Source organism: Thunnus thynnus, chromosome 4 (assembly GCF_963924715.1).
Source record: "Thunnus thynnus chromosome 4, fThuThy2.1, whole genome shotgun sequence".
In the NCBI taxonomy this organism is placed as follows: Eukaryota; Metazoa; Chordata; class Actinopteri; order Scombriformes; family Scombridae; genus Thunnus; species Thunnus thynnus.
The window spans coordinates 27,144,307-27,160,738 of record NC_089520.1 but is presented as its reverse complement, the minus strand read 5'-3'; the positions used below and the strand labels follow the sequence as shown (position 1 = coordinate 27,160,738).

Sequence of the window (16,432 nt, the reverse complement as noted above, 5' to 3'; positions counted from 1 at the left end):
ACTAACTAAGGCAGGGTGCTTTTACACATCACATGGTGGTTTGCTGGGTTACAGTACAGGCCTGGGGCGGCTGCAAAAAGGGGGTTTGAGGTAGTGTTTGCTGGGCTGCGACACCACAGTGCAGTAAGTAGGACAGCAGGAGGGATTTGCAACCCCTCTCTTTGATCTGAGGTTAACTGACTTTAAGTCCAGCCAGTGTAAATCTACCCCTCTCATCTCTATATTTTCCTCTTCCTCCGGCCCTCACTTTCCTCTTCTCTCTGTCCCTTTTATCCTCCCTCTGACTGTTGCTCTTTCTCCCACAGATCACTTTTTCTTTCAAGTACTGGCCCTCTTTCTCTCTTTCAGCTACTCACTTTTTTCTCTCTATCTTCTGCCTTCCAAATGGAAACCACATGTTGTCTTTTCTTTGAATGCCCTACTAAAGAGGCTATCCACCTACGTCACCATGCCAGACATACACTCACATTGAGCACCTGGGCTGCTCGAGAGCCTGATGCTCGCCCCCTCTTTCTTTCTCTCCCTTTAACACTCTACGTCTGTCTTTCTACCTCTCCTCTCATGTCCTCTTTCTCTGAATTCACCCTACTCGCCAAGAGTCCAAGCACAGAGACACATCTGTACTCCATACGTCAGAGAGGATGTGCGTCTGCTGTAAACAGCTGTGGGGCTGGACACAGGCCAGTAGAAAACGATACTCCGCATGAGTCTCTTAGTCAAGTACAGCATGATTTCCCATGGTGTAACAGGCTGCCTAGTGGGTCAACTGCTGGGAAGCCACAGCAGATAATGCACAGTGAAATATGTCCCTTTAAGTTGTGTCACATTTCAATGGACATGCTGTAAATATGTCTGTAAAAGATGATGTTTTTGTATAGATTCATGTAGAAAACTCTGGAACGGTTCCCATCTAATCATCTGATCTCACCTCAGCTTGATCATCTGATTATGTTCATCACTTTCTGCTCCCTTAGCCTGAAAAAATATGAGCCATCATGATCTCATGTATACACATAAACACAGACACAAATATTTTATCTGTCTTAATCTTTGATGTTAAATCCACCCTTAACATCAGTGCAGTGCTGGTTGTTTCGAACGATCAACAGTATCTGTTTGAAAAGAGAAAAGACAAAAAAAATGTTACTGTAAAATATCCCTGCCTACAGCCGTGTTTCAATTTTAAGCTAAAAAAATAAAAATGTATGCATTGCTTATATCATGTGACTGTTTCAGTCATCAGGGTTAACGGCTGAAGAGAGTTTGGAGACAACAAAACAGAACTACCCTTCTCTCATTCTTTTTTGTTCTGTGTGGAAATATGTTCTCTTTTATAGCCGAAGACATTAAAGATGCTACAGTTGCAGCACAGATCCAACTCTAAGTCATTTGCATTTCTGCAAATACAAATATCAATATCTGTCTTTATATAAAACATATAACTAAAATATGAACACAGAGGCTTGGTTGCAGTTATTTGAGCATTATGTATTTTCTTAAGAGTACCCTATAATACACCAATGTGTGTTATTCGTGTCAATCATTAAAAACCAAAGCTGACAAGCCAATGAGAGACACCTCATACTTCTAATTCAATGTTGGCCTCATTTAGACATTATAATATGAGCAAAGCACAAATTCAAATGTGAAGGGACACAAAGAAAGTAGAACACAAATAAATGCAGAATAAATAGAAAATAATAGATATAAAATTGAATGGTTTTAGTCAAGTACATTCCCTTAAATAAATTATATTGTCAATATTCATGCCACATAAAAATGCCATATCTAGCTTACAAAGAAATACCATTACATACCAGGTTATTGTACACTCACGCGGTATGTTGTGTATCGGTGTATCGCGATAGTTTTGTGTTATAACAGCAATTATTTGATATGCAGTAAAACAACAAAGTAAGAATAAACTTTTTCAAATGTCTTACTTGTCCTGCTTTCAGTGTTCAGCATCATGCGGTGATGGCATTCAGCAACGGGAGGTGTTCTGCCAGGTTGGAGACCAACGCAGCCCGCTGGAGTCTGACTGTTCCCAGCGCTCCAGACCGCCGTCTAGCCAGAGCTGCCGGGTCGCTGACTGTCCCTCCCGGTACCAGTGGAGGGAAGGAGACTGGCAGACGGTAGGCTGAGAAACTTCTGGGTACATGTACGGAAAGGAAAGTGGTTTTATACCTCTCTGTCTTAACTGGGAGAGGATGAATCTGCTCTGTCATATCTGGTGAAGGTATGAGTCACTGCTGCAGTCGGAGGCGCTGAGGCCAGGGAGAGCAGAGGGGAGGAGAGGAGGCGAGCTGATGAAAATCAGATGATCAGGCTTTTTTTTTTTCAACAAAGCAGAAGCCTTGTTCCCATCATTATAAAATGGATAATTGCCTAAGTTGCTTTGAGCAGTTGAATAGTTTGTAAATGCACACCTGTGAGGCATAACTGTTATAAACTAATGTGTGCCCATTACATGTTGCTATTTAAAAGCTAGATTAAAGGACCTGAAAACGGATTTTCTCAGTCAGTTTTTGTGCATGTGGTCCTATGTGAAAACTTTAGTTTTTTTGTTTAAGTTTGAACAGTTTTTCTGTATTTCACATGAGAAATATTATTCATTTCTAAAATCTGGTTGGTGGGCAGGTCCCAGTTGGAAATAGGTGATGTGACTTATCTCTGAGCACCAATCAGCATCTAGCAATATTTGACTAAAAATGTTAGGACAGTTATCATTTGCTTTATGCTGCCAAGCCACTCTCAATCAAATCTGATCAAACTACACTCACACAGTCCTAATGAAGCAGATTTTTGCAGTTTTTAACTGTTAAACCTTCAATGATAATACTATGCTTTTCCTCCAAATGTTAACATTCATTATTTCATATTATTATAATATCACAATGTTAACCAAGTTGTTAACCACCGATGCTAAAGTCACATGAAATAGTGAAATTCTTTTACATATTTACAGATTCATTCAAGGCATACTATGTCATGGCATGAACTGAGATTGGTTATTCATAACTCACACTGCGGTTAATACAACCGCAGTTTCCATCAATTGTACACGATTTTCACAGCCGTTCAGCTGAGCGGCCTCTGCTGCTTTCTAGCTGGAAGAAACCAAGTAGCCTAAACAGAGAGGGGGGGACTGTGTGCACCAGAGTTTAATATGAATAAAACATACAGAACAGGATCAACTTTTGTCTATGTACTATATTTTTTAATGCTAAATATACTTATCGTGAAAACAGAATTTAACAATTTCTAAAGCCAAACTAAGGGCACATGCCCCTTCAAGTTGAAAGTGCACAACACCTCTGGCTATTACTTAAATTTATTTTCATTGAGAAATGAATGTCAGGGAGTGGGTGGGGGGTTTGTTTTTTTTAGAAAGGTACACTTGTTCTGAATGAATACTATTATCTATCTATCATCTGCTGTGATTCTGAGAAGTGTTGGGTCTTGTTCCTTAATAAAAGGTTGCAGTCACACCTAGGCTGTTTTTAGCAGGTACATTCCTGCTGAGTAACATTCAGCAATTTTCTGTTGGCTAGGGGCTACAGATCCTTGTTGAGAGTTGGGATTATTCGAACAGGCAGCTGCAGCAGTAGTTTCGTCTTCACTGTGTTCAAGTGATTTTGAATCTGGGTCATCGAGCAGCATGAAATGTCTTCTCTGAAAGGAGAGTGTAATTAGTCTGGAGAAGTGTTCGGAGCTCCCTGCCTGGGCGTCCCAATTAACAGCTGGAAGTAATTACAACAGTTCACCTGGCAGGGGTTAACATGCCTATGTGTTTTATGCATTTACCCTGACTCCACAAATCAGAATGGTCTTTAAACAACATTTTCATTTTTATTCTCAGGTTTAAACATTTTTACATACTTTATATCTTTGCACTATGCTTGTTCCTGCAGGCCTAACATACTTGTTAGAATGAAATATTTTTGCTTATACCCTAGATCTATTGCCATTATTACCAAAACAAAAAATGAAACTCAGGTCCTCATTGTGCAGAATAGGTTTATTCCTGCACAGTACAGCAGCACAGCACAACTCAAAGTAACTGTTCCAGGTATTTCAGTTGTTTGACAGTTTTCAGTGTATTAAGAGTGATGAAGACCAGCTGGAGTCAGTGGCATTCGTAACACCACAGAGTGATTCTGACGTAAGTGGAAGCTTTTCTGAGCCCTCCTAAAATGTTCAGGGCTTGAATTATGACTCTTGCTGACTTGAACGTCGTAATCATTGAGTTACTATGGACATGGGTATAGTAAAAGATTGTTATGGTGGTTCTATGGCTCTGAACTTCCAGTCAAGTGAACACTTCATCTGAGGACACCACTTTCATAGCAACACCATTTTTAAAAAGCCAGCTGTGGTGGATTCAGTGACTTAAGGGCCCTGCAAAGACAGGTATATGGGCTATCCTGCAGTCTTATTCTAACCTATAAGCTATAACCTAATCTAACTAAACCTAAATAATAGACAAACAGATGTAGAAACGACAAGTCGTGGGTTTACAGGGAGCCATTACCATTTTTCCAGTCCTTATGCTAAGTTAGGCTAATTTTCTCCTGGCTCTAGCTTCATACTTAGCGGGCAAACTTACGAGTGGTATTAATTTGCTCATCTAACTCTCGGCAAGAACGTAAATAAGCATATTTTCCAAAATGTTGAACTACACTTTTAAATCCATCCTTTGGTTGGCTCACTCTGAAGCTCTCCTCTTTTGTCATGAACCCCTGGTTTTTTGACTCTTTGTGTTTTTGTTCTCTTGGTTTCCTATGTTATACTTCTGTTGTCCAGTCCTTTTGGTCATTTGGTTTTGCTTGTTTATATTATTTAGGTTTTTGGTTTGAATGGCTTGCATTATTGTTTTTTTCATGGTGTTGTGTACTGGGTAGGGATGTGCAGAGAGCACAGTATTTGTATTTGTATCTATATTTGTTGAGGCAGCAAAATGATTTGTATTTGTATTCGAATAAAAGTGGAAAGAGGCTTAAAAATCCTGTTTTTGTTTTTATTACACTTTTAATTTTAGAAAATTAAAGTGTTGCATTAAGTGTTCATGAATAAACTACTTTATGAAGGAGGTCCTTCAGGGAGGAACTTCAAAGGTGATTATTACTTTGCACTTTTCATTTATTACCTATTTTTCAAAACCTATTTTTTAACCCTTTATGGAAAGGAGAAGGGGAACAACAGGTTATGTCCCTTGGGAGCACTTTGTGTGTGTCAGTAGCTCAGATTTATCTCTGGGGAACACCCCCAACTCCGGGAGTGATGTCCAAATAAGGAAATGTGCGTCATGTAGCAGGTGGATGTGACTCCCCTCATTGAGACCTGCTGATAGATGTTACAGTGGAACAGAGGACAGAGACTGAGACAGCGATGTAACTGACTTGCGCACTGGTATTTGACGTGGTTTTTTTTCTTCCTGAAAACAAATAATTTTTAAAATATTTGTATGAAACAAATATTCATTAAAAAAAAAAAAACACCATTTGTGCTTTGCTGAATAATGTATTTGTATTCGGGCACACCCCTATTACTAGGGTTCATTTTCATGTGTGTTCTTGGACCGTTTAATGTATGCTGGGTTGTATTGAGAGTGTGTTTTCTGGGTTTTGGTTTTCAGTTTGCTCTGTGTTTCCCTCCTCTGTTCCTGCACTCCTCCTCAGCCTGTTTTTCCCCCGACACCTGCTCTGCATCATGTTTGTTAGCCCTGCACCGCTCAGTGTTTTTCCCTAGCCTGCTGTTACCTTCATACCTGCCCTGGATCAGTCTCGTCAGCCCTGTCCTCTGCCAGTGTCTTCCTAGCCAATCAACTCCCTGCCTGCCCTTGTATCTAGTCACCTGTTCCCCATTCCCTTATTAGCTCTGTCTATATTTAAGTCTTGGTTTGCAGGTCAGTTTTGTTGGATCCACTGTTCCGTTCAGTTGGGTCTTGTATTCTTCTCAATTCAGCCAGTTTTCTCTGACATGGCTGTGCATTCAAATGAAAGGGTGAACAATTACATTCATGATGTGATGAAATAATGACTATTGGATTATCATAACCAAATAGTAGATATTGGTGGCTTCTTTTAGCCTTCTCGACCATATACACTGCTCTTTTCAGTCAGAGAGATACATCTGCTTAGGATGTTGCATTAACTTTTCATAAAATGACAAATCTAAGAGAAGAAATTCTATGAAATTATTTGCATTGCCTGGGGCAATGGGTTAAATGCAGGTAGAATGCATTCACATTATCTTACATCAAGCACAGTGGTTATGTTTGAAACAACTAGAGTGGGAGTGTCTACTACTAAGAAAAACATTTATTAATTGATGAAAAAACGTATTTCACTATACTGCTTATTAGTGATACTAGTCTGGATGCTGAGACCTAAGGCAGTTTCTTACTGCAAGTGAATTTCAGCTCTGATGGTTTATCAGAGACATCGTTGGCACCGACTGTAAAGAGTTTCAGGAGTTAGAAGTTGTATAATATCTCGTAAGGACTTGGCCATGTCCTCTGCTCAGGTTGTTCTCCTCAACAACACAGTGCTTTCCTCCCAGCTCATATCTACTGTTTTGACATCTGTGCATCTGTAGTCCCATGTGGTGAAGGTGCTGCCTCATGATAACACACAAACCAGACACTTCATTGATTTATACTTTAGTATAAAGGGTTCTAATCTTTACTTTAGAACCCTTAATCTGAAGGACAAATACTTTTAAATACCAATTACATTGCACCTACGATAAAGAAAAGTATCGTAATCTTTTTGTTAACACCCATTGTACATAATTTGGCATCTTTGTGAAAGGCCAATCTTTGTTCTGTCTCCGCTACAGTGCAGCAAGTCGTGTGGATCGGGCCACCGGAGACGAATCTTGCAGTGTGTGGACCACAATCAGAAGGAGGTCCATGAGATGTATTGTGTGAACCAGATTAGACCTCCAGTTATAGAGAGCTGCAACACCCATGCCTGTGAATTCATCTGGATCACTGGGGAATGGACTGAGGTGAGAGCCAAAGAAGCAGAAAACCTGTGTGCCATGTGGTCCCACCAAAGGCTTTGAGATCTTAATTGTAATAAGTCAGTTTGTTTACTTTTCAATACTTTTCTCTTCAAAAGCACCATTCATTTAAATCACAATCTTCAAATCCAGTGATGCGGGAATGACAGAAATCACCCATGTTTCCTGTGTGGAACACTGTTGTTATTTCATGCCAGTGGTTTATTCTTTCCTCCAGTGCTCAGCCAGCTGTGGCCAGGGCTACCGCCAGCGTCTGATCTCCTGCAGCGAGGTGCATGTGGAGAATGACAACTATGAGTACGGCCATCAGTCTTTGTCCAACTGTCCTGGGACTCCCCCTGAGAGCTACATGCCTTGTAATCTGGACCCGTGTCCATCGCCACAGGAGTGGAGGGTTGGAATCTGGGGACTGGTGAGCAATTCCATGTCCAGACTCTTCTATGTTGTCCAGTCATTTATCAATATTTTGGCTACATGAGACAGGCATGTATTTAGTGAAGTAAAACCACAAGACCTTATTTGTGAAAAAAATACTTTAAAAAAGTTGTGATTTATCAAAAACAGAGTTTGATGTCAATAAATGCACTGGTTACACTGCTTTTCTCCAATTTTCTGTGACTATTTGGAAGATGATTTCATCTGTATCCAAATTTTCATTTGTATAATGCAGTAAATTAGTGAAAACATTATTACTGAAATTAATATCACAGCTTTTAATTTCAAGAAGTACAACTTTAGATTGTAATTCAGTCATTTATGCACAATAACTTTTTACACATGACGTGTCAAGGTTTTCCTTTACATAAATGTGGCCACTTTTCCTTGACATTAAAATCAATAAATCATTATGATAACTAATCAGTTATGAAATGGCAAAAATGTACATGGACATAATTTTTTTTGAAACAGCACTTCAAAGTGGGAAATTGCTGACAGACTGTCATCCAAAAGTTGTATTTTCATGCTGTCATGCTTCTTTCCCTCCCCACCAGTGTTCAGTGAGCTGTGGAGATGGAGTGATGGAGAGGACGGTGCAGTGTGTGTCAGCAGATGGTCAAGAACGCAATAGGTGTTCTGTAGATACCATGCCAGAAGCCAGGAAAGTCTGCAGAAATCCAAGCTGTGAGTATATGAGAAAACTACTGCTGGTAAACAAAAGTCAAGGCTACCAGGGTTAGATATGGGCCAACTGCATGCATCTCAAATTCCAGTATTAGGTATGGCTTGACTTGATCCGGTCATCTCCAAGATTTGGCCCTTAGTGAAATATTTATGATCCGAGGCAAACATCAAAGATTTACTGTCCGGCATATTTACTTCACTACGGTAGGATGGGACATCAAAGAGCGAGTGGCTTTTCGTTTTCTTTGATTCGACGCAGCGATTTCTCACACTTGACTTAACTCCTGAAATTTGTGTGTGCATGCATGCACATGTGTGTGTATACAGCCTTAATGCCTGTCCTGTGTTGAATCCTTGCATACACACTATGCTTACTTATTTTTCTATACTTAGTTATTTTCCTTCTCTTGTATCTCCAAGGCCATTTGCCCTCTAGCTGTCAAGACGTCCACAGCTTGAACGGCCCCCTTCCAGACAGCGAGCACGTTCTCAATATTCAAGGAAAAGCACTCAAGGTAAGATTATATGATCTCGTTATTTCCTAAATGCACAAAGAACCATCTATGCCTAAGCCCTAACAGGCAAGGAAAGTAGGCCTTCTCACATTTCAGATGACTTTTACACTGTAGAACATCTTGCTGCAGTGTTTGTATGTCTCTGTGTTTATGTGCCTGCATTACAAAGTGCTTAAAATGGATCTTTTCTAGCCTGTGTTTAGGTTTAGTTTTGACACTGTGACTTCATATACAATGCTGCAAATAGTTACAGCACATTGCATAACACAGTCAGAGGAAATTGCACTGAATGCCTGTCTTCAAAATGACTTTCGAGGACTGGCCAGCTAAGGTCAATTTTAGAAAATGTATGCATATTGCTACACAAACACAAAACAAAAACACAAAAGTGTTTTTCAGAGTTTGAAATTTCCATCTAACATCCTCTGTTTTACTCCTTTCCTATCACCTCCATTCCATTCCTTCACCCTTACTTCCCTACTCCTCCCTCTTCTGGCTGCCACCTCTCCTTCCCCTGTTACGCCTCCTCCGCCTTTTCCTCCTCAGGTCTACTGTGCAGGAATGCAGACAGAGACTCCACAGGAGTACATCACCTTGACGACGGGAGAAGGGGAGAATTTTTCGGAGATCTTTGGCTTCAGGTAAACAGCTAACAGGATAACAATAAGAACAGCCTGTTTCATTACAAAAAAGCCAAGTGACTCCTGGCGGCATTGTTTTCTGTAAATGAAGAAATTCCACGGAAGTGTAAAGTTGAGCTAAGGTATCTTGTGTATGTGTGTGTTTCCCAGGCTCAACGACCCCACCCAGTGTCCGGCCAACGGCTCCAGAAGAGAAGACTGTGACTGTCGGAGAGACTACACTGCCGCCGGCATCACCACCTTCTCCAAAGTCCGCCTGGACCTCAGCAAGATGAACATCATCAGTGAGTTGCTTGTACACATGCAGACAGCATTAGCTCATGGCTCTTAATGAGGACACAACACACACACACACACACACACACACACACGCAACAGCATCCTGTGCTAATTACGAAAATGTGTACCATCACTCTCACTATATGTCATCAAAATTTTAAAGCCCCCTGCTTTTCTGCAGTTACTCTCAAATAAGAACTTCCTTCGCCATTTAATTATGCTCATGAGGGGTTAATGGGCTCAAGATGTCTTCAAGGTTCATTTAAGCAACACACAATTACAAGGCTTGAGCAGATTAGATGAAACTGCTCTAACTAGATGGAGTTATACTGATATTACCATTAGGCTGACCGTAAAACTGAGGCCAGATTTAGGTTAAAAACATCAGCCTTGGTCATTATTGCAGATGTAAGCTATGATTATGGAAGTTCATCTGAGGATAATTTTATGTCACAGTTTTCCAAGAACTTCTTGTCACATTATGCTTGATGAAATTGTTGTTTTATCTTGTTATTTAGCTACAGATTGGCAGTTTGCTTTCACTCGTGAGGGCAAGAGAGTTCCATTTGCCACAGCTGGAGACTGCTACAGCGCCGCCCACTGTCCACAGGTGAGAACCACAACAGCTGTTTAATGATAAGATTATACTGTATACTTGTCATAGCAGGAAAAGCACAGGTGTAAACAATGAAATGAATGATGGTTAGGTCCATTAAGTGTCACTGTAGGCTTTCCACTGAGCGAGAATGCACAATACTACACTTTAGTATTATTAATTATGCCTGTGCTTTTCTGCTTTGACACGTCAACATGTCTGTTGTAAGGAAGTTCTGTTAGAATCTATACTTGGAGAACCAGTTCATGCCTGTAGTTTTTGGAATATGTTCCAAACTACACTTTGCTTGACCATTAACTGTTGTTATTGGATATAAAAAACAAACAAACAAAAAAAACCTTGAGACATCCAGCACCAGGACAGTCTCATACACCCTTATACATATTCCTAATATTTTGTCCACCCCATTTACATACACAAGGACGGCATGCATGTAATTCAGTTTTTGAATTACTGTTTCCTGTAATTCAGTTTGCACTTTCTGTGGTTTGAAAAACCCTGTAAGGGAAATATCTGACTTGAGCCAGAATCGGACCCTTAGAAGTCTCTTTATCTTTATTTAGCACAGGGCAAGAATTAGTCATTTCTAATGCATCTTTAAACACATATCTATTTATCGCTGATATCTTATTTATATTCTCCCTCGCTCTTCTTTCAGGGGCGGTTCAGGATCAACCTCTCAGGAACAGGTTTTAAGTTGGCTGAGGACACCTCGTGGATCTCCCAGGGCAACTATGCAGTGGCTGATGTACAAAAATCACAGGTATAGGCAACATGACACATACATGTCCTTTATATCCAAGGGATATGACTCTACAGAATAATTACTTCATCCCTCATCCCCAGGATGACAGGTCATGTATGGAGCAGTGATATTGCATTTAAATGGTAACATCCTTATATTGTACTCTTCCATTATACCTGTGTGCAAATCTATTTTTGCCACTGCCTCATCTTCTCCATTCTATCTTGTTACTGTACCTTTTACTCTCCATCCATCCCTCCCCACTCCCTCCTCCCTCATGGCTTCAGAGCCCCAAGTAGGCATAGTCCCAAGTGGATTCTGCATTCCCAGCTCCACTTCTACTCATAAACTTGCAGAGAAAGGACCCTTACTGGGCAGCTGCTCTCTCAAGTGCCCCCCCACCCTCTGCTTTTGAAATGGAGATCAAGCTAGAGAGTGCTTTTTGGCAAGCCCAAAACAGGAGGCAGCGGAGATGCCAAGAAGTGTTCACAGTTGATATCCATAGCCAGCCGGCTTGCTCTGGGCACTCAAGGCAGTTTAAATAAAGCCAGGTTGTGACAGTGGGGCAGAGAGAGCACTCCAGAGGAGACCAGACAAACCACTCACTGCATGCTGTGGCTGTCATGTCGTGGGATAGTGCTTTTTGCGTACTTGTCTGATGTTATTTCCTTTGTGGTTCTAGATGTTTGTATAAAACCGCCCATTGTGTTGCATGCAAATGATGCTAGTGAAGTGCACGGGATAAATTAGCTCGTATTTCTCTGCTTTCTTTTGGTGGTGATTACCCAATTCATACCTAGTGCCAACCTGCTTGGCGGGCCTCAATCTTTGTGTGCATTTTGAAAAGAAAAAGCTCATTTCAGAGGCACCAAAACAACCCTGCTGCAAATAACTTTCTAAGTGGTGAAATTCTCAGACTACTCAGAAATAACACAACCACTTCCCTACATTGTCATGTATTTTTTTTCATTACAGATCCTTCAAACTGACATTTGTTTAACACTGACAATTCACATCATTGATGGTGGAAAATCATGTTATTCCTCTTGTGTCCACAGGATGGAAGCAGAGTGTCAGGAATTTGTGGAGGCTACTGCGGTAAATGTACTCCGTCCTCTGGCTCCAGTCTGCCTGTATCAGTGGAATAGATCCAACACCGTTACCCAGGTGTGGGATGCTTTATAATTATGACAACAATATTTTAATTTCAGTTATTGAAAGGCACAATCAGAGAGAGACCAGTCCTCATGCAACTGTGACTAACTGACTAAGTGTTATTGATTTGTACATATCTTTTTTTAGCATCTGTTTCCACTGATCTTGGCAGTCATCTTCAGGTGCTCATCAGCTGTCAAGACATCCCTCCACTTTGGTGCTACAACCATTGCAGAGCTCAAACCCGTCCATCATGTGACCTCTTTTACTCCCATGTGTGTATAATGTAAATGAATCAGGTGTAATTACTGTACATAGCAGGATAAAAAATGTCTTATTTATTGTACTCGCCATTTATTTTTGTATTGTAATATAATTTTAGGGTTTTGTTGTCAATTGTAAACCCGCACAGTGTCTCTCGTTTTTGCCAGAATGTGCCTTCCATTTTGGTCATTTGCAATTTGGACTTTTTTCGTTCCATCATATGTCCACACTGCATGTGTTACATCCATACATTATGTTCTTTTTGGACCAATTCAGTAAGTTGTGTTTATTCCATGAAGGTTAATGTCATGATGGCGAACTGTCCTGTTGTTCATGCACAGTGAGGTGTCTCCAAGCAGTGCATCTTATCAAACATTTTCATGGCTTCAGGCAAGGTTTTTGGATACATACAGTAGATATAATCATGCTTCTGTACTTGGCTTCCTTTAGAAGACATTTTAGTTCTAAGAAATGCCCAATTTCTTACTTTGAATGTATTTCCCAGTCAGATGTTGCCATAAATCAATATCAAGCCTTTGAGTTTGGCTTCTTCTACAAACACTTCTCCTCTGGGTTAACTTCTGAGGTGTTGTATTTGAAGCCAGGTGTCACAAACCAGCTGTTCAGGCTGCTCCACCAGCATCTCTCAGCTGTTAACTGCAGCTGTGGGTCCTCTTCCAGCTGGACAGCAGGAAAAAGAGTCCTGGCTCGTAATACATTCTCATTAATTGGTGAGTACCAGGGTCAGGTGCAACAATAACACAGGCAACAGCTGCTGGAAAAATCCAGGTGTTGCAGCAGCATAGAAAATTATGCTACATGTAGATACTGTAATTTGAAATAGTTTTACTAAATGTTGAAAATGCACTCTGGGGATGAAGTCTGTAAAAAAAAAAATAGAAGGTGAAACAGTTTTCTGCCAATGAATGGCATAGTATGCTCTCACTACTTTCAGTAAAATATAATATATGATCTTTATGATCCATACATGAGTATGAATCTAAATATGTTTAGATTTCAAAGACAATCTCGACCTCTGTGCAGTAGAATGACAGCGGTTATGGGAGTGCAGCTGTGAGGTAGTTGAAGGGTGTAATAATGATAATAATGTATATTTAAAGCTAGTTTAGGGTTAGTATGTATGTTGAGAGTGGGTTGTTGTGGGGCTTGGATTTACAGGCCGGATTTATAGGGAGGAAGTGAGATGTTTAGCCATCCACAAACACAGTGTGGTATAACACATAAGTACAGACACACACACACACACACACACACACACACTGGATCATAAGAAGAAGGTTGCAGGTTACAAGAACCGTAGAGATTATGCTGCCAGACATCAGAGAGAACCAAATTCCTCTGTGTTCCTGCATATCTCTCAGGTAGCGTGCAGTGACGAGGGAGAGCCATTAGCCTTTAGCTTTTAGACAGCAGACAGGTTATCTTATCTGGAGCAACTTGAAAGAATTCAGAAAGAAAGACTTCACCTCAGGCCAATAAAATTCCAGTAGATACTCCGGAGATTTAATGCGCTGGTCCGGCCCAGGAGACACCTCACAAACTGCTGAGCTCACAGGCCCCGCAGCATGATATCTGTCCAGATGCTGCCTGTAAACCATTGCCTTCTGTACCTCACTTTCTCCTCTCCATTTTTGTTTTTAAGAATCTGTCCAAACTATACATACTGATATGCTCCTGTTTAGAGCATTCTGACATGTTGTTCTTTGTGACAATATCAGGGTACTTATTATTTTGTGTATATGTATGTTTTTGTATCTCTTTAGCCAGTGTTTTTTTGTTTTTGTTTTTTTTTACATACAAAATTATTCTTAAATTCTTTAAGCCTTAATTGTGTGTAGGGTGGGTATGTAGGGTACAAATGCACAACTGATTAAGAAGCCATATTTGGTTTTATAAGCCTTTGTATATGGTGCTATTTCAGTGCCTGATGTTATAATGTGTATACTTCAGCCAAAGGGAATTTCACAGTTTTAACCTGCAATTATACAAGTATGAGATGATTTCTAAAGACATGGGGAAGGAAACATTTTGCAACAACTCATCACTGCACTTCTCATTGTGAATGTTTAGTTCAGTCAATAGAATTCTCAGGTGTCAGAAACGATTATTATGATATTTAAATGTATTTATCTTATTTTACACAATGTTTTTCAGGTAACTGAAAATGTATTAGTGCAGTTTAACAATGTAAAATGTCATTATATATGCAGTTTTTTTTATATGCAAATATTTATTTTACCTTTTCTTGTGAATGTACATAACCTTTGACCATAAGGGACTATGAATTACCATGCAGTATCACTAAAAAAGAAACCGTTTAGCAACACATTTTCTTGTTTTGTGAATACATTTATTTATAGGCATGTCATATCTGCGTAAATTTCATAAGCAGAGTCTGGTGCTGCCATATAAAAAGTATGATTTATGTATGAGATCAGGTAAGGCAATGATTGGAGATAAAATGCTTGACACGTGCCACGCTTGCCTGTCTGCTTTTCACACCAGTATATTATTTTGTCCTTGAATTATTATACTGGCTGTACAAATCATGAACACACAGAGGTTACATTAATGCTTACACTGTAAAATTCTGCTTCCCCTCAATTATTATTACACGTTCCACCATCAGAACAGTCTGGCTTTTGCTCTGACAGATGTGTTTTATTGAGCTGATCTTAACTTTTTATAGTTTCAGTGTCTGTGTTGATAATTGTGAGTTATCAGGTGCCAGCAGCAGTTATCCTAAACAGATAGAATTCACTGCTGAGCAGATATCACCAGATGAAGATCTATAGTATGAACGCAGCAAATTCTAAATCTTTATTACCATAGTTACATGTGACAATAAGGATCTTCCACTATGAGCTTCAAATATTTTGCCCTACTGTAACAGCTAGCTACAGTTTGTCATATTCAAACTTTACCTGCGTGCAGCTGGCTGTTGTTATGTTGTACATAACTTGATACTAATTTTAAAGGAAGTGGAGCATAAAATACAAGCATTAAGACTTTGGGGCAGAAAGAATATGCATTTAAGTAGCTCCGCCTAACTTACATAAGCTTATGTCATCTATATTTCATATTGTTTCAGTAACCTCAGGTGAGCTGTAGCAAAAGGAGCTGACATGTTTTGGGCCTGACTTCTCAAATATCTGTCAACAGTTTTGAGTGAGTCATAAGAGTGGTTGTCATACTTTGGATAAGCACAAGTGTGAAAAGGAAAGAGAGGGAAGTAGGGTTGCAGGGAGGCAGAAGCTTTTAACAGCTCCAGAAGGCTTGTCAAAACTTAAGAACGTGATTCAGAAGTCAATTTGCAAACATCCCAGGAGTGTGTAGGAAACTCTCTGTGTTTACCTTTCTTTGTCTTGCACACACATGAAAACCACTCCACTATCAAGTAGACAGATGACAGCAGAATATCAGCAGATTTGCATTATATCAAATATTCCTTAAAAGGAAATGACAGACTGATATCTTACAGGGAAATCTTGCCTTTGCAGAAAGCAGCCAAATGTAATCCAAATAGCTCTGCCTCGCTGCTCATAAATAGTTTTGTCACTGCTGAAAGTTATGATGAATTCTTCTGAACATAATGAGTGTGGGTATAATGTTACAAAGACAAGTCACTTCTAGCAGTGAGACTGTATCTTGTCTACGCTCCTGGTTTTCAGAGGCGTATCTGATGAAGAACAAAAAGTGGCACCCGTACTGACTGTGTGCATGGGAAGTCCACTGAACCATAGTTTGGAGGATATATTCCAGTAATTTTCCATCACAAGAGATAATGTGTGGAAGAGTAATCTGACAGATCTGATTTATTGTGCAGATATTGATGCTGACTTGGAGGATGAATCAGTGCATTATATTCACCAAGATACACAATGGTAGTCATGCAGCAAAATGGTTTATTTTTGCTTATGGCAAATGGCGTTAGAAGGATCTTTGCACTGTTGTGTATTTGACATCCATATAATGGGTGTGTGCATGTGTGCATTGAACATAAGGGTGCTGGTGTGGATTGCTGAGCATCTCCATCTCCGTGGAG

General features: G+C 40.0%; 1 protein-coding gene across 2 annotated transcripts in view; it reads left to right on the top strand.

Annotated features, from left to right (window-relative positions):
* adamts9 (ADAM metallopeptidase with thrombospondin type 1 motif, 9) overlaps positions 1–12,448 on the top strand; it is a 45,664-nt gene extending 33,216 nt beyond the window's left edge. For both annotated transcript variants that reach the window (XM_067588038.1, XM_067588037.1), the window contains 11 exons: positions 1,959–2,135; positions 6,844–7,014; positions 7,247–7,441; positions 8,022–8,151; positions 8,572–8,666; positions 9,213–9,307; positions 9,458–9,591; positions 10,105–10,196; positions 10,861–10,965; positions 12,006–12,114; positions 12,250–12,448. In XM_067588038.1, the coding sequence (XP_067444139.1) occupies positions 1,959–2,135; positions 6,844–7,014; positions 7,247–7,441; positions 8,022–8,151; positions 8,572–8,666; positions 9,213–9,307; positions 9,458–9,591; positions 10,105–10,196; positions 10,861–10,965; positions 12,006–12,095 (1,284 nt within the window). In that variant the 3' untranslated portion in view covers positions 12,096–12,114; positions 12,250–12,448. The remainder of the gene's footprint in view (positions 1–1,958; positions 2,136–6,843; positions 7,015–7,246; positions 7,442–8,021; positions 8,152–8,571; positions 8,667–9,212; positions 9,308–9,457; positions 9,592–10,104; positions 10,197–10,860; positions 10,966–12,005; positions 12,115–12,249) is intronic.
* The last annotated feature ends 3,984 nt before the right edge of the window (positions 12,449–16,432 follow it).